Raw genomic sequence first — 26713 nt, 5'->3', positions numbered from 1 at the left:
TGTGTGTGTGTGTGTGTGTGTGTGTGTGTGTGTGTGTGTGTGTATGTTTGTATGTACATATATTTACAAGTAATTCAAAAAGCTTGCAAAGATGAAATGCCAGGTGTTTGTTTCTTATCATAAATACAATCAATATATATAATTATATATATAAATATATATTATAGTATATATTATTATACATTATATATTATATTGTTATATGAAATATACATGTATTATATCGTATTGCACATCACACAGTTATATATACACATCTATGTAATATATATTATATATATTGCATTTACGATAAGAAACAAACACCTGGCATTTCACCTTTGCAAGATCATGGTACTTAGTGCAGAGCATGGCTGAGTATTATCTGGTACTGAATCTCAAGTTACTGTCAAACACACAGTGCTAGGCTTTTTCACTGTTGAAGTGTGTGAACGAACAAACGAATGAACGAACGAACGAGCAAGAAAAAGAATAGGCTGGTGTTGTTCTGTGAGAAGTGCGTGTGAACTCTCAAGAATGAAGAGCTCTCAGCATTAGGGAGCTGTTTTAAATACAGATGAAGCCTTCCTCATCCAGGGTAATTCTTACCATTGACTTTCAATGTGATTCGCTTGTAGTCCGCACCGCCGTAGCTGATCATGCAGCAGTAGACGCCTGCGTCCTGCAGCTTGACATCCGTGATCTGAAGTGCAGCATTTCCCTTCAGAAGCTGGTCCTTTGGCAAGGAGGCTCTCCCCCTGAAGCTACTGTGCTGAGGCTTTATGTCCTCCTCTCCCGCCACAAGCTGAATCACTTGCTTGTCTTCCTTTTCCCAGTACACCACTAATGCATGCAGGTCCAGCTCCTGTTCTACAGGGAATCTGCACTCCATCGTGACGTTGCTGCCATACTCCACCACGTACAGGTCCTTTGGAGCCGTGATAGTAAATGCTGAAAAGGAAAGAGGACCAGCCCTCAGAAGACGGAAAACTCTCCAAACACATTCAAAAAACTGGGTAAAAGGTTACCATCATTTTATTCAGGGAATCACATGAACACTAAAATTCTTCTTTAAAATAACTTCATAGGGGGGTGGGGTGACACAAGTAATCTAGATAATATATTCCCAGTCCAGTTTAAAAAGAACCAATAAATAAAAATATATTATCAGTGGGTCACCTCCCTGGGAATGTTCAGTAGTTATTCATAGGAAACAGATCACCTGTTAGTTCTGTATTACCTGGTATTTTTATATTCATCCCCTGGGGGCGGGGTGGTGTTGTTCATTCGTTCAGTTGTTTCTGGTGCTGGGATTACACCCAGAGCTTTGTTTAATACCAGCCAAGTGTTCTACTACCAAACCACACCCAAAGCTCCGGTATTTTCCTTCATCCTTTCCAAGTAACTTATTTATGGCAAAGGAGAATGAGAATGTGCTTGGATAAGCAAAGTATATTCCTTTGAATTATCTTAGGGGATGGAGTGATCCCTCAGTAAGTAAATGACTTGCTGTGCAGCACATGGACCCAAGTTCAAATCCCCAGAGCCCAGGTAGAAGCCAGGTGCAGTAGCATGTGCCTACAATCTCAGTGGTCCTGGAGGTGGAGCCAGGAGAGCCCCCAGGAGGTTCTGAGCCAGCCAGACTACAGGACTCAGCAATGTACAACAAATAAAGAGACCTTGTCTCAAACAAGGTAGAAGGTGAGGACTAAGCTCTACATTGTCCTTTGAACTCTACATGTGTGCCTAGCAAATGCACATACCCCCCCCCCCTCTACACACACACACACCAAAAATTACTTCCATTTCTAACTCACGGCTAAAATATTGGCAATATAGAACCCGCTGATTTGGTAACCCGTAAGATTTGGTGACTTACCCTGTAGCAAGTGACACCAGGCTGTGAATATAACGACAGCAAATATCCTCATGTTTTGGGAATTGTCTAACGGGAAACACAGAAAGAGGTCTGCTTAATTCAATAGCTGAGCAAGGAGACACTAGTAGATGTGTCCTTCTAATATATAAATAAGCCCTAAAAGCCAGTCCAGAAAGCGCAGAGGAGCCAGCTGTAACTGAAGGAATTCTGAGGGCTGGCCAATGACCGGTTTGCAAGTGTGGAAACACAGCTGAACAGTTCAAAATTCAATGCTTTCATTTTGTAACTCAAAGCCATGTAGACCCAAGTGAAAAGAAGTCAGTATAATGTGATCAGCAGCTTTACATTGAGTTATAAGCCCCCCCCAGATTGCTAATGTACCTTGAAAATAGCCAAGGACCCCCCCCCCAACTCCCCAAGATGTACCATCAGTTCTTTCAACATTGAAACGTACTTGAAAACTAAAACCTGCTTTAGGCAAAGCTTCAAAGCAAAGGACATCCAATTTTCACTTTCACTTTTCAATGCTTCCTCCCCATTAAAATCTCACCTCTGCCTCTCACCTATTCCACGTGATAATTCTTTTCCCCAGTAAAGAGAGTACAGTGGTAACAGGTATGGGAAGGAAAGAGAATGCCATCTGGCCCATTTACTCTAAGGTCTAGATGTCTGCATCCTAGTCTCCCCTCCCCTGAATGTTTTCCTAGTTCACTCGGCAAACACTGAGTATCTCCTCCGAGACTGGCACTGTTCTGGTCACTGCTGAAGCAGCAGGTGGGAAACAGAAGCCATTCTTCCATGAAACCGGTGTCTAAAAGAGCATGCTCAAAGGTGAGTGCTACATTCCAGCCAGACTTCCTCTTCTGTGTTATTCGCATGTTTACGGCTTTCATGGGAGAGTGTGTCTTCCCTTACCCTTACCGTCTCTCTGACCTGTGTGCTCATTCACAGTCGATCTGACAGGTGTATAAAGCTGCCGAGGGAGGCTTCTGCATCCAGTCTCTAAACTCAGTGAGAGAACTATACATCAGCCAACAGGAAGATGTCTCACATAGCTCGAAGGATAATCAATAAAAGGGGGAAGAAAGCTCTCAATAACAAAGTGCATGGAAGATCTGTGATACCATTTGGTCTTTCTGCTTTACCAAAATTACAGATTCCTCATAGGCAGTGTTAGTGAAGATGCAGGCAGACAGGATTTCTTGACCTTTACTGGTAAGGATGTGAAATTGTAGAGCTTCTTAAAGGTCAATTTTGTAACCTGTTAAAACTTTAACTGTGCGTGTCATATGATCTCTCTATTCTTGTCTTGGAAATTCATCACAGAAAACATAAAGTCATAGGTAACAGGGATGACACAGCTGACAACAGTCCCAGACTTGAAATACCCCATGTATCAGCTAATAAAACTGCGTATACGCAAAATACTGTGACAGACAGATTTTAGTATATCAGCTAATAAAACTGCGTATACGCAAAATACTGTGACAGACAGATTTTAGTATATGCACAGGGGGTGAGTTTGCAGAGAAGTAGGAAGGAGCTTGTCTAGAAAGCAAAAATATGCTTGTGTTGTAGAACAACCCCACTCCTCTTAAAAACAGTGATTATCCGCGAAGTAATTGTGACGTTTATAGGGAAGACAGGTAAGTTCTTACACATTTATACTTTTTTTTTTAAAAAAAGATGTATTTACTTATTTTATGTATGTGAGTACACTGTCACTGTCTTTAGACACACCAGAAGAGGACTTCAGATCCCATTACAGATGGTTGTGAACCACCATGTGGTTACTGCGAATTGAACTCAGGACCTCTGGAAGAGCAGCCAGTGCTCTTAACCGCTGAGCCATCTCTCCAGCCCACATTTATACTTTTTAAAAGGGAGATAGAAAGATGGAAAGTGAGAGATTAAATTGCAATTTTTTCTTCATTTTTTTTGTGTGTCCAATTTTCAAATGAATAAATAATCATTTTACTTATTAGGAAAAAAGATCATTACACCTACCAAATTTCTTGTGAAGGACCCTGAAATGGAGCTCAAACGTCTTCACTGAGGTAGAGTTTATTTTTATGGTTGGATGTTGTTGTTGATGTTGTTGTTGTTATAAAAACTAATGTAAGCACATTACACACATTCTCCTTTAGGGACCGTTTGGTAATATTGGCTAACATATTTATTTGGTTGCCAAAGCTTGCTTGGGAAGGAGGAGAGCTGTTACTGATGTGATGAAATAGAGGCCTGAGATGCTGCCAAGACCCTGCCCTACCCCCTCCCCGCCCCCAAGGTGACAGAGACTGAGATGGCCTTCAGTACCATCAGTGCCAAGCTGGAGAAACAGTGACCACTCTCAGCGTATCTGTCAATAGTTTCCGTTCAGCCTTTTTCCTCTACACTTTTAAAGATTGAGTTATTTTATGTGTAAGAGTGTTTTGTCTGGGACTGGAGGGATGGCTCAGAGGTTAAGAGCACTGGCTGCTCTTACCAAAGTCCTGAGTTTAATTCCTAGCAACCATATGGTGGCTTACACCCATCTATGAGACCTGGTGCCCTCCTCTGGCCTTCAGGCGTACATGCAGGCAGAACCCTGTATAAATAATAAAGAAAGAAAGAAATCTGTTTTGGGTTTTTTGTTTTGTTTTGTTTTTGTTGTTTTTTTTTTTTTTTAAAGAATGTTTTGCCTGCTTGTATGTCTGCTTGCCATATGTGTGCCTAGTACCTCAGAGGTCAAAAGAGAATGTCAAATTCTCTAAAGTGGGAGTTACAGATGGCTCTGGTCCCCTGAAAGAGCAGGAAGTGTTTTAAACCTCTGAGGTATCTCCCCAGCCCCCTGTTGCTATACACATGTAGTAGCCATTTTTAAAATGTAAGATAATTTCCCCAAGTCTTGTATTTAACAGGCCCCTAACACAGAGCTCCTTTGCTGTTATGTGTAGGGTCTTTGTGTCCCTTTTTTTCAAAATCACAAGTATGTGTGTATTTGGCCAGTGTTTGGGCGAGTACAGTTGTGTGCCTGGTCCAAGTTTAGGCTTGAATGATAGATTTCCCTGAAGAGAACTGTGGATCTAGGGAGAAAGACTATGAAAACTGATACCGACTGGTACCACACAGCGCAGACATTACTTTTTAAATTCCCTCCCCCCAATTCAATTCTTGAAAAATGCAACATGCTTTGTTTAAATAAATATTTAGCTCTCGATAATTACCTGAGTACTTATTTTGACTGTTAAGGTCATAGGCTTCTTACTGATTATTATGAATCGTTGATGTTAGAAAAGGGCGGATGCGACAGCATCTGAGAGCCTGGGGCAAGAGGCTAGCCTGGGCTACATAGTGAGACTGTGTCTCAAACAACAACAAAAGCATGAAAATAAAAACAAACAACAACAATGAAACAAAAAAATAAACCAATCCAAGGACATTTATAAAAAGAGCAAAATCAAATGACTCATTATTAGTCATATCTCTCCAGTTCATCTGCCCAAGCAGATGAGGCAGGATGACATCCAGGCCTGTGAGGACACAGTGACTGTTGCTATGAGGCCCTGGGAGAAATGGCCAAGCCGAGTACCAGACAGTCACACTGAGGTACGTGATATCCACTGAACACTATACCTAATTTTTCCTACACTGATGGCAGACTCAGTTGGAACAGTTATCTATTGATTATGAGCCGGCTTTAAACACTTTATACTAAGTCTGAAAGGTGATGGGTTGGGTCTGACAGTCACCTTCCTCAGTATCACATCCTCCTCTCCCTGGCTCTTAGGGTGCAGGTGTGAGCAGTAGAAGACAAAAAGGGGAAATTCAGGGACCATGTAAATCAGCATGGTCTTTGACCTGTAAACCTGCACCTTGTATATGGGCTAAGAGTCCAGGATCGCCTTCTCCCTCCGGCAAGAAACTGTAACCTCTCACACATTCCCAGACAAGAGCTGAGAGCCTTTCACAGAGCAACAGAGTATAAAGTAAAAGAAGTGAGGCTCATTCAAGATGGGGAAATAGGTTTGTCCCAGGGGAAGTCCAGATGAAGATCTTGGAACTCCACTTCTCTATCTTCCCATGGTGGGTGTGTGTGTGTGTTTGGGGGGGGGGTGTCTGGGGGAAGGGAAGCAGATGCAAACTTCCTTTCTCAAAAGAGTGAAAATTTACCCAGTTTTCAAATTCTATCAAATGATTCTGAACTCGGTGCTCAAATCCCTCCCTTCTCCATCCTTCCTTAGAGTGGCATGTAGCCACTGTTATGTCTCTCTGTCTATGGTGCTCAGCTGGGAAAGGTGAATATTTTCTGAGTATAAAGTTCTCCTTAAACACCACTGGTCACTCTTCAGCTGCAGCCACGGATACTTTCTGGAATGCATTCTCAGTTTTTTTTCTATACAAAGGCATTTCAGACACTCAAACATTATGAAGTACTTATACATATAAGAGTTTATCTAAATGAAATACCAGCCATATTCCAGACAGCCACATACACAGATGGTCAGTGGATGACTGAGGTAGTAAGGCACTATAACTAACCTGTGCACTCATCCGTGGGAGAGTGATGCACAATAATAACCCAGCACAATGGAATATAGCAATTTGAAAAAATGGCTAAGTAATTCATAGGAAAGCACCTGCAATAATTTATTCAGATTTTAAAGAAAATAAGATAGAACATTGTACTTTCACCTCTTATGACAACCCCAACCTAAACTTTAACATAGCCGAGGTCATTGTGTCTAAGAACTGTTTGAGGCATTTTCTTCCAAAAATCCTTTAGGTTCTCTGGGCAGATAGAATGAAAATCTTAAGCTCCAGCATCCTGGACCTTGACAGAGGAAGGGACCTCAGGAGAAGCTTCAAGTCGAAAGACTTACCCAGTCATTGCTAACGAACAGTCAAAGTCGCACTAGGACCGATTCATCATCTCTTCTGACCCAGCTACCTACCCCAGGATCCTACAGATAAACACACAAAACTGCGGATTCTGAGTTCTTAACTTTCCCAGGAAACCAGTTGCCTCCTAACCCATCGTGTTCCCCTCCCCGTCCTAAAAAGGTCTAGAGATTCTGGCTCTTTAAAGTGCCCTGCAAGCAGATTCCGCGAGAGGATGCTCCCTACCTGCAGGCGAGGAGACAGGCTGGCAACGTGTTGGTCTAGCAGCCGGGCTTGAGGATCGGGGACCGCGATTTCCTGGTCTTATCTGAGCTCAGAGCCCCGCCCACTCTGAGGAAACCTCGCCCACCTCCGCTAGCTCTGAAACCGAAGCCACCCAGCATGAGCTGGGTTTCCCTCTGGGCATGAGTATCCCATAGGATTTCCTGCAGGTGACTTTAGAGTCAGCTTTGGGAATATTCACAGCTTGTAGAAAAACGAAACTAGGCTTCGGTGCAGTGACAGACGCCTTACTTCCAGTCCTCAGGAGCCAGTGGCAGGTGGATCTCTCTGGTCTACGGAGAGAGCTCCAAGACAACCAGGCTACTACTGAGACCCTGTCAATAAAAAGAAAAAGACAAAACACAAACACTATTTAAAAACGAAACTAAAAGTAAAAGTGAAACCCGCATTAGCTTTCTTGTAAATCAGGTTCCCTGATAGAAACAGTCCAGAGTAAACAACTTAGCTCTATTTTGGGAGGGAGTGGAGCCTGGGGTCCCGGGGAGGGGAGGGTGTGTGTGGAGTTCCACATAGGTTGCCTTCTTCTACAGCTCCCACCTTGGTTTTTAAAAGAGGGTCTCTCTTACCTAACCTCGGGCTCTCAGCTGGCCAAACTAGCTGGGCAGAGTGCTCCAGGGATCCCCATCCCCTCCCCTGCTGCCAGGGCTAGGGTCTCAGATATGGGCCATCTCTACTTTTATTGTGGGTAATGAGGTAATCTTCAGGCTTGAGCAGTGAGCGCTTTAGAAGCAAAATATCTGAAGTCATAAGATCTCCGACTTAAAATTAAAAAAAAAAAAATTTTTTTTTTGAAACAGGGTTTCTCTGTATAGCCCTGGCTGTCCTGGAACTCACTTTGTAGACCAGGCTGGCCTCGAACTCAGAAATCTGCCTGCCTCTGCCTCCCGAGTGCTGGGGTTTAAAGGCATGCGCCACTACGCCCGGCTTCCGACTTAAATTTTATCTTTAGAATCCAGACACTTCAAATTACCATCTGATTCCCCATCTCTTTCAAGCGCTTTCTGGATACCTGGATACATGACAGTCTTGACATAACTTTACATATAGAGTTACACAACCTATAGAGTTAATAACAGGCAAATGACTGGGTTTTAATTCTAGAAAGTAGGTGTGTCTGTATAATAGGAAATACATTTTTAAATCGTGGATTTGGTGACTTCCTCAAAGTTCCTCGACATAATGAAACCAGTCACCTTTGCCGTTCAAGAACTTCCCATCTCGAACCGTGCCCTTTGTGAGCACTGTGGATCACTGCCAGTCTCGGGATCCAGGTGGGGGAAGTCTATTCTAAGTGATGTTGAGAAAACCCTTCTGTGAACTGCAAGTGTGGGCTTTTTCCAAGACAAAACCTTGGGAACTCCACAGAGCACTGTCATCATTTAAACATTTCACCGTTGGACGTCAAGGGCCTTCTTCATTCTCTGCTCTCCCCACTTACTTACTAAAACTACTAAGGTAGTGCACTGGGTGAATATTGGGTGTCCGCTGGCTTGGTTGTTGTAATGAGATTTTCACATTCCCGAAGCATCTCCATTTTTAACTTGGAAGCTGTTGGGGATGACGCTACCTTAAGGATCTATAGAGAATGTGGAACTCTAAACAGCATCAATAAAATTGGAATAAGACCAGAGCCTCAGCTGAGATAGTCCCTCTTCCAAATGTCTTTTGAACCCCAATAATAGAATAAAGCAATTAAAGGTAGAGATAACTTTAGTTGGCTGACTGAAAATAAAATATAGACTTTATATGTGGAAATTCAATCTAAACATACATGTGTGTATATACACATGCACAGACAAAACATATTTCTAGTTAATAGTTCTTTTTTCTAAAAGTATAGCCAAGACCCAGGGCATACGCTTTATGATATGATAGTATGGTTGTGACTATTCAGTTCTGTAAAAGAATTCACTTTAGAGACCCACACCTTAGCTGAGTGCCCTTGGTTCATATGGATTTGACAGGTGAAGATTAAGCCACACCCCCTTAGTAGTCTCCAGGATGTGAATTCGTTTTAAAGCTAGGAGAGGTGAGGTGGTTTGGTTTGGTTTGGTTTGCAAAAGCATTGCTTAAGGTCTACATAAATACTCCACGGGGAAGGCAAGTGGTGACTGAACATGGTCTCTCTGAAGCTCTTCATGGGAACTGCGGGCCTGCTGCTTTCGCTGATTTGCCTATGAGTAATCTGAGGAGTCGCCCCACCCCCACTCCTCCACCTGTTTCTATTCCTCCGACATTTATTTCCCCATGAAGTTGGCCGTGCCCCCTTAATGAAGTTTTGGTATTCTCCAGAAATAGAAAAGGAGGATGTGAGTTTTACACACACACACACACACACACACACACACACACACACACACACCGCGCATGCACGCACGCGCGCACGCGCACACACACACACTATATATATATATATATATATATAATATATATATATATTATATAATATATATATTCACCATCTCAAAAATACACATAAGCCAAAATAGCCTAGGCAAGGAGAGAAGTATCCCTGAAAATGATACAAGTTTTTGTGATTTGGACAAAATGAATAGAGAAACGGTCAGACAAGAGAAAAACGGTGGCTAGCCAAGGCTGGAGAGTGGAACAAATCTCTAACGTCATTTCTAATCTCGCTGTTTCCTGTTCATACCCCACCTGGCCTATTCATTTCAGGGAGATAAACCTCCTTGTTACTCACAGTCTGCCTAGCTGATGATGAAGACCAACATTTCAAGGGTAAGGCGCTACACAAAGTGATTCTTGGAGATACCCAGGAACAATCAACAGGAGGGACAAACCACAAAGGCTGAAGGGGAGCAAGCGGAGCAAGTTTCTGCGGAGAATATTACTGTGGCTGCAGTCTAGACTGAAAAGCTGGCTCTCATCATGTCTCAGAGGGCCTGGAGGGTTAAGGAGAGAGGATGGCTCTCGGTGGTAATGCAAAGTCATTGGATAGTTTAAAGCAGACAGTAACAGAACACAAGGAGCCTGTGTTCATGGAAGCTGGGAGCTTTAAGGAGATTCTGTTACAGTTCAATTCAATTCCAACACTACCTAAGGGGAAATAAAGTCACATCCCAAAGTGATAACATGCATGTGTGTGACCATTTTATTTTATTTTTAAAATTTTACTTATTTTATATGCATGGGTGTTTTGTCTGCATGTATGCCTGTGCCAGAAGAGAGGGTCAGGCCTCGTGGGTCTCGAGTTACAGATAGTTGTAAGCTGCCATATGAGAGTTAGGAATCAAGCCTTGGTCCTTTGGGGTGCCCGTTACTGGATGAACTCTCTACAGCCCTATTCTCAGAGCTCAGGGACTATTTTCTGAAGGAGAAGGAGGAAGAGGAGGAGGAGGAGGAGGAAGAAGAAGAAGAGGAAGAGGAAGAGGAGGAGGAGGAAAAGATCACTCAGGGGAGGAGAACAGGCTGAGATTCACAGGTTGAGAACAGGGTCATGTGTGTTGCATGGGTTGCAGGAGAAGGAAGTTAGCAAGCAGGTGCTTAGTCAATACTGACATCACAGCTGAAAAGCACCCTAAAGAGAAGCAGCTACAAGTTTCCTGCTCATCAGCTGTGTGGTTATTTACATACAGCTGAGGAAGGCTAAAGCCCACACCCTCATCACTATTCCCCAGGGCTTCCCCAGTCAAGCTTCTCTTGGGATGCTATGAAATGCTTGGGCTACGCCACATGAAGCCTCATTTGATTCAGGTTACACTCTGAGATGTACCAGCCCCTGCTCAGAACAGCCTTCCTTGGCTCCCCTACCCTTGTTCACCACAGTTATCTTCAGTTACTGCATTCCAGTGACAAATCTTGACAAGCTACAGCATCATTTTTTTTAAAAAAAAAAAGCTTATCAATTAATAAGATGAAATCACAATAATGATTAAAAGTGTCGGTAATAGTAAAACAGGTAGTATTTTCAAATGTCAGACTCTCCCATGCATACACTAGGTTACCTAAACTGTATAACAGTCTTATGAGCTATGTTTCCTGGAGTTGCCTCCACTTTAGAGCTGTGTAATTGGAGACATCTCGCTCAAGCAACTTGTGGAAGCTTACGTGTTCAGGAAAGGATACAAGTGGGAATGAAACCCGGAGCAATGCTCCAGTGTCTGCTACACAGCGGCCACACAGGTGGACTGTCCAGTGAGCATTCTCATCCATTGCCATCACAAATGTATGGATTTTAAGGCCCTAACTTACTGTATGCCCCAGCCATTCTACCCCTACTACCCAAGACAACTGACAACATGCTCACAAAACTAGCAATGTTACTCATACTAGACTAAATAGAACCATGCAAAGGTCCATCGGCCTCAATGGATACACAAAATGTCTTATATTCATACACTGGGCTACTATTTAGTCCCAACAAGAAATGGAGCCATGATCCATGCTATAATTTACCTGTTTAATTTTTATTTCCATTTAACATGTATTTATTCTCTGTGTGTGCAAGTGCACACTCATGCACGGAATATGAGTCATGGCACTAGGGATGTCAGAGGACAGCTTGCAATAATGGGTTCTTCCCTTCCACCATGTGGATCCCAGGAATAGGACTGGGTCTCAGGGTGGCAAACACGTTTACCCACTAAGCCATCTCACCAGCCCCCTACTATAGCTTAGATGAACACACACACACACACACACACACACACACACTAGTGTTAAAGTAAAAGAAGCCAGTAAAAAAAGCCTGTTTCATTTATACAAACTATCTAGAATATGTAAGTCTTTGAAAAGGTAGAAAATAGATTACGATGGGATCTATAGGTTGACTGAATGTCACATTGTCCATAAAGATAATTTCTATAGATTGACTGAGAAAAACAGCTCATGATGAGGGAATGATCTGGTGCGGTCTAGCACACACACAGTGCAAATGTTAACCACCTCCGCCCGCCCCCAGTCTTCTGGGAAAACACATTCTAAATCTTTCTCTTTGAAGTTATAATCCTGTGTTTTTAACATACATAGTGCTTATCTGAAGTTACAACGACCTCTGTTCCTCCTACAGTTTACAGAGCTGGGGACAGAACAGAGACAAGTTTAGTCTGCACGTATAGACACTACTTCTATCCTAGGGATCGGCTGCTTATTTCTCTCCAAAAGCATTTACTCCTAGAAACACATACCTCCTCCCACAAATAGAACTAAAGATACTGTTGCAATGTTCCCATCCAAGTAATGTTTGGAATGAGGGATCTAAAAGTCAGAATAAGGAGCTAAAAATATCTATACAAGCCTGTGAGGCTAGATATGCCTCAAAGAGGCTAGACTGCCTTCTCTAAGGTGTGGAGTCAGCCAAGTCTAATGCCCTTCCTTGTGAAGCAAGTACTATTTTCCCAAGCCATAAGTGCTAATGGGTCCGGTATTTCCTCAGTGAAGTTGGGAGTTGTACTCTAGACAGACAATGCTTGCAGGTAGGAGTACGAAATATGGAAAGGGCATAGGGAAATACGAAAATTCTGGCCACTGTCTGTTCCCTGTTTGCTTTTAAGCGAGATTTGGTGGGGCTTCTTTTTTTTTTTTTTTTTTTTTTTTTTTTTTTTTCTTTTTTAGAGGCTTGGGACTCCGCGGACTTGAAACGACATTTCCATGCTGCTCCCTTGGCCTTCCCTCCCTTCCCTCAAAATCATGCATCACACAAGATCACTCAAGTTGGAATTTGCGGCTCTGTCCCGCCCCACCCACCTCCCGGCTCCAGGCGCCTGCACCGGAAGAACACCCCAGGCCTCCGCGGCCACCCGAGCTCTTAAAGGAGCCAAAGGCCACGCTGATTGGTGGAAGCTCGTGATCCACTGTCATAGCCAACCAATCCCGGGGCTCTGCCGAAGCAAGGTACTGTCCCTGCGCTGATAGCTCTGGAGCTCCGGCTAGAGGCCTCGGCTGTGGTCACCATCCCCGCACCGTGTCCGGTGAGTGTTTCGGGCCACAGGCACCTGGGAGGGAGGGGTCGACTCCGTCGCACGGTCCCGCAGAGCTGCAGCTCAGGCTGGGCAGGGAAGGCCTGGGTTCTGCTGATGCCTCTGAGGCTGACAGGTTTTGCCAACCCAGTTCTGTGAGTGTGATCTCTCTTTTACCATTGTCACCAATGGGACAAGACTGCAGAGTGCAATGAACAGGAAAATGGAATTCCTTTAGGGAAATACCTAGATGACGCTAAACTGACTCAGCAGAGCGAGAGTGGAAACAAAACCAAACACCCTCAGAGGTTATGTGCTTCCTGCTAGGGAACAGGGTTTGGAAGATTTTATTGAGAGTGATTATTGAAAATGATTGTGATGATGTGACCAGCCAAAAATTCTGGTACTAAATCAGGGAAGAAATCTGGATGATAGAAATCGCGTAGAATTTCTTTCCTTCTAAATCGAATCCTAGTTCCTAGGACGTCCAGAGAAAGTGTGTCTGGGATTGCACCATCAGCATACCCTTCCCAACACACCTTTCCGGAGTAATCTGAATCATGGCCTCTTGGAACTGGAACTTTAACACCCCTGCTTCCCCATTCCCAACCCAAAAGGAACAAACAGACAAACAACCAGGAGCAGCCTGGACTCACACCTGAATCCTCCATCCTCTAGGACTCTGTCTGTGTTACCTGTAATAAAGTCAGTTTGGGGCCACGCTTATTGATGATAATGTTTTGTCTCTGGGAGAGAGAAATTTGAAGGTATTTGGGACATCCTGAGGAAAGAGTGCAAAATGGCTTTGTTAGGTCTGGACAGAAGAGGTTGGAAACACTGTTCAAGGGTGAAGTTACAGGGTGTGGCATGCTCACTTGCAGGTGAGATCTCCAGAGGGACACTCCTGTTTGCCTTCTACCATTAACTGTGTACCTGGGATTTTTCCCCCCCTGACACATCCAAAGTCCAAGTAACCGTTGTAGGGGATTGCCTCCGATTATGCATAAATCCTGTCTGTGAAGCATCGAGACGGGCTGCTGTGGTGGGAAGGTATTTAGCAGCCTAAGACAACACTGAAGAAAGTGGAGACGTTGTGACATTGCCCTGGGCCTTATGGTCTTCTGAAAAGTCAGTACCCAACAAAAGTGTTCTCTGAACATTCTCAGTTGTATCTAGAACAAAGTTAGGAGTTCTGACCCATGTATGGTTTATAGCCCTCTGGGGTAGCTGTCAGGTAAGATCATGTGATAAATAAATCAAGGTGGTGCCTGATGTAGAGGGTGGCTCGAGTCACAGTTTTTAAGGAAATGATGGTAAAAAGGCAATATAGATCATAAGGGGACAAAAAAAAAATCAAAATTTGAATTCATGTCCCAGGCTAGTAAAACAAAACAACCATTCTATTTTTTAATGTTACTGTAAAATTCAATAAATTATATTGAACATATTATTATAAAGAGAGGTCTGTACTTCTTCAGGCTAACGTGTTTCTGAGAATAGTAAAGTAGGCTAAGGTAAACCGCGATGCTCGGTATATTTGGTGTAATGAGTGCATTTTTCTCTCAACTTGAAATTAGTTTATTGTGCTGTAACTTCCGTTGGAAGTAATGGAGAAACTGTACAGTGTGGTCATTCTGAAACTCCATTTCTGGTGGGTAAAAGCACTTGCCATGCAACCATGAAGACCTGTGCTGAAAGCTTGCCTGTCAATGACGAGCTGGGCATGGAGGCACACATCTGTAATTGCAGTGGTGAGATGAGAAGCAGACACAGGAGGATCCGTGGAAGCTCCCGGCCAGCTAGCCTGGGGTACACAGCTAAGAGGAACATTCCAGAAAGACTGTCTCAAACAAGGCGGAAAGTGCAGAGCAATACCTGGGGTTATCTTCTGACCTGGACGAGTGCCCTGGCACACACCCACCTGCACTCTCACCCATGAATGAATATATATATATATATATATATATATATATATATATATATATATATATATATATATTCACACAAACTTCCCATTCATGGGGATCCATTTGCAAAGGTGTGTGAGCATCCTCACCCTGCCCTTTTGAGAGCCTCGGTAACTTGGAGAGAATGAAGGTGAGGCTGGAGGAAACTGGCTAGGCAGAAGTCAGCTGCAAGAGGAAGAGACCTGTGTCAGAGAGAGAGTGGGGGTTCATGAGACGTCAGGAGGAATACTGAAGAGCTGACCCTAAGACGCATCTTAAGAGGCAAGGTCAGGAGGGACAGATCAAAGTTCTGAACTCACATCCTCAGTTGCGTGGTCTTCCTGTCTGTCATAACAGACAGTAAGAAGGTGACTCGCGTTAGATTTATAGAAGGGAAAACCAAGGAAATGTGGCAGTGTGTGTGTGTGTGTCCACAGAGCAGGGAGAGATGGGAAATCATAGCAGTCAGCTGATCTTGGCTGAGGAAAGGGTGCTCAGACTGGGTAAGAAGTATGCCAAGTCTCTCTCTCTCTCTCTCTCTCTCTCTGCCTCCCCCCATTGTCACACTTGATAGGAGCCCAGAGCCTGTATAAGGCACAGAGTCTATTATTTAAATGTGCCTTGCATTTTCCACTTTAGGTCAAGATGGGGTTTATATTCTCGAAATCTATGAACGAAAACATGAAAAACCAACAGGAGTTCATGGTTACGCATGCTCGGCTTCAGGTATGTGCTAGTTAAGATGCTATGTCAAAACCAACAGGAAGCTGGGCAGTGGTGGTGCACGCCTTTAATCCCAGCACTTGGGAGGCAGAGGCAGGTGGATTTCTGAGTTCAAGGCCAGCCTGGTCTACAGAGTGAGTTCCAGGACAGCCAGGGCTACACAGAGAAACCCTGTCTCAAAAAAACAAAAAACAAAAAACAAAAACAAAAACAAAAAAACAGAAACAAAAAAACAAAACAAAACAAAAAAACCAACAGGAGTTCATGGTTACACATGCTCGGCTTCAGGTATATGCTAGTTAAGGTGCTATGTTCCTGATCGTGTTAAGTTTCTAGAATGGTGCGCTAGAGGCACTATCTCTTCGACTCCCTTTGACTCCTAATTAAGATGCTCTTGGGCTTCATCCTCAAAGACAAGGTGAAGTGGATGACCAAGGAACTGGTGAACGGCCCATGTCTCCAATCCAGATACTTGAGCCAAAATTTCCATACAACTAGGTATTTGCTTAGAGTATATTATGAACAGAATATGCCTCTTCCCCAAGGCACTCTGGATTCCTGGAACCTGTGAGTGTGTTAGGAATTTGATAACTTACATGGGAAGGGACTTTACAATGCGTTCATCTAAAGAAGTGTTATCCTGGATTATCAATATGGATCCATTGTCCAAATTTCCAGGACCTTTATAAGAACGTGTGTGTGTGTGTGTGTGTGTGTGTGTGTGTGTGTGTGAGAGAGAGAGAGAGAGAGAGAGAGAGAGAGAGAGAGAGAGAGAGAGAATTAGGAGATGTTATACTGTTGCACATAAAAGTCTTAAACACAATCACAACCTGAGCAGCATTCTACTGGCTTTGAACATTGAAAGAGCTCGGGCCATGGGCCAAAAAATGCAGCATTAATAAGTTGGAAAAGCCAAAGAGACAGAGAGACAGAGTCTCGCTAGCCCGTTTTGGCCCTTTAACCTTAGGTCATAACTTGTTAAAGCAGCATTAGGAAACTGGGGTGCTTGACCTTGGATTGTACAGTAGATGGTTAGAAAAAAAATCAAACAGATTGCTGAACTATCTGATATAAGCTGTCAAAGTATTTTAAAATATTACAAGACACAGCTGAATGTTAAAACGTTCGGCTCAAATTGTTTTGCGAAGGTTTTAGACAATGATCATGAGGCCCCTGTGGTCTGTTAAGGCTCTAAGAGTAGAAAGCCTTACTTTTGGGCAGTACAAGTAAGAGATAACTTAGACACCTGGCTGAATCAATCCATAGCATCCTGACTGTGTGCATGACCTGTCCTTGGTCTCCTGGTCTGTACCCTAGAGGCAACACACCCTTCCGAGATGCTCCAAGAAGTAAAACGTATGCACATTATATACAATGTACATTATATACTATAATGCCTCTTGTTTATATTAGATGTTGCTGTCGTTGCTATTAAAAATAGTTTTTAAATGTCAGGGTTTCATATAGCCCAGGCTAGCTTTAAGTTGGTTATGTAGTCTGAGATGGCCTTGAGCTTCTAGTCCACCTGTCTGTCTCTTCAGTGAGAGGATTATTGGTATGTACCACCATACCCCACTGATGTTAAAAACTGACAAAAGTTTCGGTGTGAGATAATGGTTCCTTTGGGGAAAATTGAAAGAAGGGGCAAGTTTCTTACTGTAATGGAGCAATGACCAGAGGAGACATGTAGGCTAGGAATCAGTCCAGTACCCCAGAAACAAGAATGGTGTGTGGGTGGAAACTACAAGAGTTTCATTCTTATATCAGACTATGTGACCTCAGGATCTGTGAAGATCTGGGGATTCTATTCCTCTTTATTCCTCTTGGAAGTTACAGAAAACCAGAGACTCCCACACCAGAGGAGTTCGTCACTGCACAGAAGCAGTGTGAGCTAAGTACTGATGTCACTTCCTCCTGCTCCTCAAAGTCCATGCACTCTGTGGATGTGGGTCAGGTATGGGGAACACTAAGTGTGTCGAGTCTCCTACTTCTATAGGGAAGCACAAGCAGGAGGAATGTGGAGGCGGCTGTTTTGTTTCAGGGGTTGTTCACTGACACGAAAGCAAGAGATGGCTCTGGTAGCTAGGGCCTTGCTTGGTTTTTTTGACTTTCCCATCAAGAATGTACAGAATGTTCATGGTCCTTGGTAGTCACCTGACTGGCCAGAGGCAAGAGAACAGCTTTAAGGTCTCTCCTTGGATGCCAGTGAGCAGGTTTTCAGTATGTGGCATCTAGGTCGAGCCGTATCAGCCATCGCTCTTCAGCTTAGCTAAACCCAAAGTGAGCCCAACCTGGGAACCCTGCCCCCTTTGAGCCCGTAGCTTTGTCTCAGCTGGAAGAAGACTGGTTAATGTTCTCCTGAGGGCTGTGGCTACCACACCTGCAAGCCACCAAGGAGAGACTAAGGTGTGGTCTGTCCAGTTGCACCTTCAAACACACTACCGTCATTCTCCAGCAGACACACCCCTACGTTCTATTGGTCCTGTCTTGGATTCCCGACTCCACAGCGGACACGTGAGGCTCACACAGCTTCCACAGAGCAAAGGTTATTTTAAACCAAAAAACTCACCAAATTACTTACCATCAATTACTGGCTGAAGTGAATCAACAACTTGTATGCTGGAAACCCAACCCCAATATGACTTCGTGTGGAGACTGGGTCTTTACAGAGCTGATCAAGTTCAAATAAATCCTTAGGGTGGGTCTTAATCTGGTATGTTGGTGACTTTTAAGAGGAAATTTAATCATGTACCCCAAATATGTCATCTACAAGCCTGTGACAGAGGTCTCCTCACAGCTTGTCCAGGAATCAACTACATTGATTTTTGGATTTCTAGATTCCAGAACTGAGACAAAACAAAAACAAACAAACAAACAAACAAAAAAAACCCTCTTTTTTTCCTGTTTCTTAAACTAGCCAGATTGTGGTCTCTGGTTTTTTTTTGGGGGGGGGGGAAGTGCGGGGGAGGCTCAGTGGTGGCTGGTCAGCAGCTTTAGCAAACTAAAGCAGGAAGCACTTGGAACCTGCGTCCAGAAGGGGGCGCTAGTGCATTGGGCAAGGAGCTCCCTGCAGCTCAACTGCAATTTTCTACTTTTCTCCCTATTTCTCTGAGCCCTGCCAGGAGCATTCAGAGAGGTCATGATTGGGAGAGATTTGGTCACTATGTGGTTTTTGTACAGAATGGCACGTCAATGCCTCTGCACACTTACATGTGTGCATGGCAGTATCTGAATTGCATCAGGCTCCTTTCCTCCTTGCAAACTTCACAAACTGACTATTTCGGTTCAATTCAGCCCATCTTCCATTCAAAGAATTCAGCCTAAGTGTTGTAGGGTCCCTACATAGTTTCAGGAGTTTAGACATTTTTGTAGATGTTCAGTGATTATTATGACAAGGCCTTTGTTTTCCTCCTCAAGAACCACAAAAAGGGTTGTTTTTATTTTCCCTTTTCTTCCTTTCTTTTTCTTTAAATGGTTTTTGAGAATTTCATACAAGGCTGGGGGCTACGGCTCAGTGGTAGAGCATTTGCCCAGCATGCATATGGTTCTGGGTTCAGTTCCCAGTACTGCTGCCAGAGAGAGAGAGAGAGAGAGAGAGAGAGAGAGAGAGAGAGAGAGAGAGAGAGAGAGTTTAAGATGGGAGGCACTCACATTAGTAGTTACAACGATATTACCATCAATCTTTAGTTTTCCATAGAAATTGCTTCTTCTAACTTCTGTTACTGAGAATGAACTATCAGTTAAAATGAAGTTTTTCACAGTACCACTAGATGGCACACAAACAAACAAACAACTTGAGAGAAAAACGAAAGCCAACCAAACATGAGAGCCAGGCTGTCTGTGTGCTGAAAAGTTAAGGTAGTATAGATTCTCTTAGTTTTTAGTGAGACTGGATCTTGTGCATGGAAGATGTAGTGTTTTGACCCTGGTTAATTTTTATAGGAGCCACCTGAAAAGAGGGAATCTCAGTTGAAGAATTACTTCAATTAGATTGAATCATATCTGTGAGAGATTGTCTTGACTAACAAATGATATGGGAGCGCTCAGCCCACTGTGGGCAGCACCATTCCTAGGCAGATCAGTCTGGGCTGCATAAGGAAGCTAGCTGGATAGGAGCCCCTGGCTAGAAAATAGTGTTTTCCACATGGTCCCTACCTCCAGGTTCCAGCCTTGAGTTCTAGACCTGACTTCCCTCGATGATGGATTGTGACCTGGAAAATGAAATAAATCCTGTCCTTCTAACATTGTTTTTTGGTCATGGGGTCACAGTCACAGAACCAAACAAAGCAGTTCCTAATGTGGAAATAATAAGAAACACTTCCAAACATTACAATGGTCAACGCTTTATGTGAATTTCTGTGGTTTGCCTATCAAGTGCTAAAATACCTTGGTGATTTCTTCTCTCAAGGGATCATGCATTCTTTTTTTTTTTTTTTTTTTTTTCCAGACAGGGTTTCTCTGTATACCCCTGGCTGTCCTGGAACTTACTTTGTAGGCCAGGCTGGCCTCGAACTCAGAAACCCACCTGCCTCTGCCTCCTGAGTGCTGGGATTAAAGGCGTGTGCCACCACGCCCGGCTGGAATCATACATTCTTGAACAGGGTAAAGATGGCAGCCAATGAGTTCAGTACCATGTTAAGAACCAAGAACGATGTATATTAGTGTGTCTGCTGACTACAGAATGGCAGGGGCTTTTCTAAAGCACTTTAGAAACTTTTCTAACACTTAGTCCAGGCAGTGAGCTGATGCCAGCTAGTTAATGAGGACATAAACATGAAAAAGTGGGGTTGAGATCTTTGCTTTCTGTCTGTTCTGACACAGTTCAAGTAGTTTATGTAGAACTTTTCTTAGAAGAAAAAGTATTTAGATCATGTTTAATGAGCACACTTTGAACTCTATTAGGAAAACTGATGTTAGTTTTAGGTTTATTGTTAGGTTTTGTTTAGAATATTCGATGAATTTAGCTATTGGTTAAGGTTACTTATAATAATTATGCCATTAGAGGCATGAATTTATTATATATGGGTATATTTTAGATTTTCAATCATTATGCATTGTTTAGATGCCAAATACTATTAAGACTTTTTTTTTTCCGAGACAGGGTTCCTCTGTATAGCCCTGGCTGCCCTGGAACTCACTTTTGTAGACCAGACTGGCCTCGAACTCAGAAATCCACCCGCCTCTGCCTCCCAAGTGTTGGGATTAAAGGTGTGGGCCACCACACCCAGCTAAGACATAATTTTTAGTTATATTTTTCCAAAAGAAAAACATTAACTTCAAGTTTCCTTTGTTTTCAAAATTTTTGAACATGAAGACCTCAAAGTTTTTAAAACTACAGTAGAAGGAGAGATGATGTCATAACCTTTCTTCTTCCTCCCTCACCATCCATGATAAGGTCTCTCTGGTGCCTCCCTACTAAGACACCCACTGCCCTGTGTCTCCTTTGTTGCAGCATGCCGCTGATCCCAGATTTCCAACCCTAGGTGAATCATTGTTGCTATTGCTGTTGTCGTTGTTGTTGTCCCTTGAGACAGGGTGGTAGGGTAGAGCAACTTGGCCTCAAATTCACAATTCTTTCTGTGTCTCCTCTTGAGTTCTAGAAGGACGATCATACCCTCCCAAGCCTGGTGCAGAGCTCTTAACCTGTATCCTGGGAGAGAGAGCTTCACAACTAGAGCCCAGTGTTTGAGGCCAGTCCTTTTTATCTTTGACAACGACTTCTGCATAGTTAGATGGCTCCTTTCCCCTCCTGCACATCCTGTGTTTGTCATGTCATACAGTCCTGGGGTCTTGTCATGGTCTCGTCTCATCCGGGACATCCTCTTGAGTTCTTGGCTGACTTATAAATTTTGATGCACCGAGTTCACTCTTTACCATAAAGTTTATTCATGTGACAAGGACAGCATGTTTTGTGCTCACCACAGCCTCATCCTGTTTATGATCTTTATAAAGATCTTCAGAAAGCTTCCTGCTTCTGCCTTTGAGAGTTCCTAGTCATCAGTTTTAGTCTGACATCTACGTGATGCTTACTGGGAGTAAAAGGAAAAATGTATCCTGTGATAGCTCATTTAGATAGTAGTTCTTAATCCCGGCGGCATACTAGAACTACCTAAATTCCTCGCAAAAAACTAAACTAAACTAAACTTATGCTGACCTAACCTTCCAATTGACATACGGAATAGTTCTTTTGGTATGTTAGAATGGTTGCTGGGACTTGGAAGAACTCCACAGATGTTTATGGCTCAGGGCACTCATGTTGAACTTTCCTGGATCTTGTTTTGATTTAGATGCCTTTTCATAGGAACACAAATTATTAATTACTATATTTATGTCACTTTGGTAGATATGGATTGGCATATGAGTTTGGAAAATAAGTAGTCTAGCAAGGATAGGTTTTACACACTCAATATTCATGTATACAAATATGATGTATCTTTAACAGAACTCAAAATGACTCTTGGCTTCTACCGATTAAGGCAATTTTGGCAAGTCGAAGTGGCTCAATTGCTTCATGTCCTTCCTCCTTCTCTGCTCATTTTTCCTTGGACCAATCGTGGTTTGACCTAGGGGACCGCAGGTGGTACAAGCATTAGAGGAGGCTCCTCTGTTGCCATTTACAGCCACCCAGGAACCATGAGGTGCTCTGAGAACATTGACCATGCTCCAGGGGGAGTCTGACCATGACTTCTACACTCTTCAATGCTGTGGATCCTTGAGACCCAAGTTATCTTCTCTAACTATCTCTGGCTCGTATTCTCTACCCAAGTCTCTGCTATGAGTGTAGCATTCTGGTATGCTACCGCCTTCTAATTTTTAGCTATCCCCTGTAAACCTTTTCATGGGAAAGGGAACCATGTGGACACTTATATAGCTGAGATTAACCCAACTGTCTCTCTCAGGCCTGCCTGATCTGCCTTGAAACCATTGTCTCTCTACTTTGGTCTCCCCCTCCCAGAATCCTCTCTGTTTAGGGATTTTCCAGGCCCACCTGGGGTTTCCTTAGTATGCTCCTGCACTACAACTCCCAGGAGAGGCCAGGCCTTATCCTTACACCAAAACTCATTTTCCTCTCTCAGTTCCTGCCAAGGTAGAATGAGGACACAACGAAAAAACTGAGTCACGTTACTTTTCTTCCATCAGGAACTCTAGCTTTCTGTTTCTGAGCTTTGCTGATGATGTATACTGTCGGGGTTTTAGAATTTAAAAGACAAGAAGAAGCAGTTTCTCTCTGAAGAAACAGGGGCTTATGTTTCATTTTGCTACTGCGCCGAGATTTTTTTTTTTTTTTTTAAATCCAACCAGATATTGTGTCCTGTGTTTTGGGCTGTTCAAAGCCAAGAAAGGCACTGATTGAAGTGCCACAAGACAAAACATGTGACAAACAAAAATCTCTATTGACATCCTTTCATCACTGAATGAAGACCTGGCATTTCAATTTGTCGTGGGTGCATTTGGGAGGCAACCTGAGCAGAGGGCAGAATGATTTCCATGCAAATATTAACAAGAAAGGCCAGCGCGGTGCGTGTTTAGTGACCCTGAAATCTTTCTTCACACAAAACAGAGAAGCCAGGGAACATAACCGTGACTTGGATCCATAGCCATGCAGTCAAGACCTCAGCGAGCAGGGCACATTGGAAGGAACTGTCACTGCCAATGGGACAGTTGCACAGAGCTGTTCAGTGCAACTTAGTCGACGTCTATTGTGATTTAAACAAAAGAAAACTGCCTCAGAACAAAGGAAGAAGGGAAAGCAGATGTAATGCTGTTCTGAGCCAGCAGGTGAATAACTGCCCTTTTGTCTTTTGTGCTTAGCTGGAAAGGCAGCTGACCATGCAGAATGAGATGAGAGAAAGGCAAATGGCTATGCAGATCGCCTGGTCTCGGGAATTCCTCAAATATTTTGGAACGTTTTTTTGCATTGCCACCATCTCTTTAACAGCTGGGTATGTTTACAATTTACTTGACGAGTTTCTGAAATAACAAAGTCTTGGCCATGGTCGTAGCTCCATTAAGTTGGCTGGAGCAGGCCTTTCAATTTTGAACCCGGAGTATTTACGTAGACAAAGAAAGTTCCCTTAGCTTACTCATCTGTAGAACAATGGTAGTAACAGCTCACCCTGCCTTCGGTTCCTAGTGTTCCTTTTGTCTATTACTCTAGTCTGTAAGTTAAAGAGAGCTCACTTGACACCAAGACGGATGGCCTCTGTGCTCATCCCAGAGGTTCTCAATAGTAGCTCTCAATCAATGTCTACTTTAAGGAGGAATCTAAGCCTTGAGGTCAATGAAGATTAACAAGTCATAGACCCTCCCCTTGAGAGACAAAGAATCTGGCAAGGTGTGCTGGACAAGGAAATTCAATTGTTCAATTTCTATAGAAGGCTCAGATGAATTAAATAGCTTACGAGATAGAATACATTCTTCCAAAGGTGGTTTTTTTTTTCTTACAAGGATAAGATATGTATTTGCAGGTTATATCTGACATTTATCGTTTGATTTCTGAAACAGAGCACTGAAGCGAAAGAAGCCAGCCTTGCTCGTTCCTATAGTTCCACTAAGTTTCATCTTCACCTACCAGTATGACCTGGGCTATGGGACTCTTCTACAAAGAATGAAAAGTAAGTCTTCCTCAACTAGAGTTTCTGTGTCATAATTAAGCTGTGGTTCAGGACTAGGGCTGAGAGATGGCTCAGTTGGTAATGTGCTCACTCTTCAAGCAGGAGGCCTCAGTTCAGGCTCCAGGATCCATGTGAAAAAGCCAGGGCTGATGGGACAAGTGCGTAATCTCAGTACCCGGGAGGCAGAGACACAGATCTCTGGGGCTCCCAGCTCGCCAGACAAGCCTACGCAGCAAGCTCCAGGCTAGTCTGAGATCTTGTGTCAAGCACAAAAACATAGAGATAATGCCTGAGGGTACTGACGGTTAACCTCAGGCCTCCTCACGCAAGTACATACACATGAACATATGCGCATGCACTCAAGCACACACACACACACACACACACACACACACACACACACACACACCCTCCTTATAAATCTTTGACCTTTAGTGCGGGTTCTGATAGGACCAGCATCTCTACAGTGGCATGGAGTCAGCTTTTACTGGCTCTAAGAACTGACTGCTAAATGTTTAGAAATTTTGAATGTTGGATATGAGGCACACTTGTTTTTTAAAAAATTAAACAAAATAGGTTTATTTATTTATTTATAATGAAATAAAATAGGTATAAGTCTACAGACTTATAATTAAAGTATAATAAACACTAATTTTTATTTAAAACAAAAAGCATTAAATACGCAGAACTCATCTGTTGTAAATTATTTTTCTATTCTGTATAATCGTAGATCACTTGTATCAATTGTATCTGAATTATGCAAATGTAGACTCAGCATACAGATGCCACAAAGAACAGCACTATTCATTGGTGGCTTGTCATTGGTCAGGTGAGGAGCATTTACATTGTGGAAACTGGTGAAGCACCAAGTCAAGGCTTAACCTTGTATTCTGCTGATCATCTAGGCCGGGGATTGGAAAACATTGACATTTTAAACCTTTGGGAGGGGGCTGGAGAGATGGCTCAGGTTAAGACTGCTCTTCCAGAGATCCTGAGTTCAGTTTCCAGTAACCACATGATGGCTCACAACCATCTGTAGTGGGATCTGATGCCCTCTTCTGGTGTGTCTGAAGACAGCTACAGTGTACTCAGATACATAAAATACATAAATAAGTCTTTAAACCTTGGGAAAGAATTCTAATGATTTCTATAAGTATTCTTCTGTTTGCAGACAACTTATTCATTTTTAGTGTCAATTCTCAGTTGTTTGTGTGTTGTATATTGGTCAGATCAAGGTAATTATAGTGATCTCCTTGTGCATTTATCTTTTTTTTTTTTTTTTTTTTTTTTTTGAGACAGGGTTTCTCTGTGTAGCCCTGGCTGTCCTAGAACTCACTCTGTAGACCAAGCTGGCTTCGAACTCAGAAATCCACCTGCCTCTGCCTCCCAAGTGCTGGGATTAAAGGCGTGCGCCACCACCGCCGGCTATCATTTCTTTTGTGTACTATTTCTGAGACACAGTCTCCCTGTGCGGCCTAGGCTGACCTTGAACTCTCCTCCCGAGTGATAGAATATAAGCATGTAATGTGTTTCCCCTGAGTGGTGTATTCCTTCTCCTGAGTCAGATGGGTGAGGTGCTTAACTCTGAGATATAAGGTCATGGATCCAGTTACCCACAGTGCGTCCCTGGAACAGCAACCAGGTCCTCTTAGGGAACACTTAGGACCTCTTCACCAGCTTACCCATGTCTGCATTTTCTTTAAGGTGAAGCTGAGGACATACTGGAAACAGAAAAGACAAAGCTGGAGCTGCCAAAAGGACTGATCACCTTTGAAAGCCTTGAGAAAGCCAGAAGGGAGCAGAGTAAAGTCTTCTCAGACAAATGAAGTCACAACTCTCCTCAGAGCACACGTCCGGTCTCAAAAGCACAAAGTTGTTGGCTTGAATCATGGTGTTTACAGTTTTTTAAATGATCAAGATTTTGATACGATGCATTTTTATTTTAGAATATTAAAATTCAAAATGAATTTGTTGAACTATTTTAAAATAAAATTTCTAACACTCAACCAGATCATGGCAGTATTCTAAATAACATTCAAATTTCTCGTGTGTATGTGTGTTTTATAAGTATCCAGGTGCAAAATTAATAAATTATGTTGTTCTGAATTTGACCCCAATGTCCTGCTGCTTGAGGTCCTGTGAGAGAGGCTTTGTCCTCAGTATTTAGAGCTCCCAGGCATCTGCTATTGTGTCCTGTCTCACACAAAAGAAGAGTGATCAATACACAGTGAACTACAACTGTGTAGGAAGAGGGAGAGGGGGAGGGGAGGATGAAGAGTGGGGAGGAGATGATAAAGGTAAGAGATATAAATGGGGGTCAGTAGGGAGTGTGAGGAGGGAAATGGGTTGATTTTATTTCATTGTATATACATATGTTAGCCTTAAGCAAGCAATCAATCAACCAATAAATAAATAAATAAATAAATAAATAGACAAATGAATAAATAAATGAAATTATAGAGAAAAGAGATGGTGATTTTATCTGATGGA

The 26713-nt window shown here is 43.0% G+C and overlaps 2 protein-coding genes across 2 annotated transcripts in view; one reads left to right on the top strand and one right to left on the bottom strand.

The window, feature by feature from the left end:
* The window catches only part of Cd274 (CD274 molecule), an 18355-nt gene extending 11302 nt beyond the window's left edge, over positions 1–7053 (bottom strand). Inside the window, exons 1-3 of the mRNA XM_021221560.2 lie at positions 6965–7053; positions 1859–1924; positions 589–930 (exon numbers count right to left, since the gene is read on the bottom strand). Coding sequence (XP_021077219.1) covers positions 589–930; positions 1859–1910 — 394 coding nt within the window. The 5' untranslated portion in view covers positions 1911–1924; positions 6965–7053. The remainder of the gene's footprint in view (positions 1–588; positions 931–1858; positions 1925–6964) is intronic.
* A 5819-nt stretch (positions 7054–12872) lies between these two features.
* On the top strand, positions 12873–26334 carry Plgrkt (plasminogen receptor with a C-terminal lysine). Its single transcript, XM_021219472.2, has 5 exons — positions 12873–12951; positions 15525–15611; positions 23421–23551; positions 24114–24223; positions 25928–26334. Exons 2-5 carry the CDS (start codon positions 15531–15533, stop codon positions 26047–26049), a joined length of 444 nt encoding a protein of 147 aa, XP_021075131.1. The 5' UTR covers positions 12873–12951; positions 15525–15530; the 3' UTR covers positions 26050–26334.
* Positions 26335–26713: the final 379 nt, after the last annotated feature.

The sequence above is a fragment of the Mus pahari genome, chromosome 1 (assembly GCF_900095145.1).
Source record: "Mus pahari chromosome 1, PAHARI_EIJ_v1.1, whole genome shotgun sequence".
Classification (NCBI taxonomy): domain Eukaryota; kingdom Metazoa; phylum Chordata; class Mammalia; order Rodentia; family Muridae; genus Mus; species Mus pahari.
This window is presented reverse-complemented; position numbering and strand designations above follow the sequence as displayed.

Coding starts and splice junctions, on each gene's coding strand:
- Plgrkt (XM_021219472.2), top strand. CDS start 15,531: ATGGGGTTTATATTCTCGAAATCTATGAACGAAAACATGAAAAACCAA. Junction 23,552..24,113: donor ACCATCTCTTTAACAGCTGG/GTATGTTTACAA, acceptor TTTCTGAAACAG/AGCACTGAAGCGAAAGAAGC. Junction 24,224..25,927: donor TCTTCTACAAAGAATGAAAA/GTAAGTCTTCCT, acceptor ATTTTCTTTAAG/GTGAAGCTGAGGACATACTG.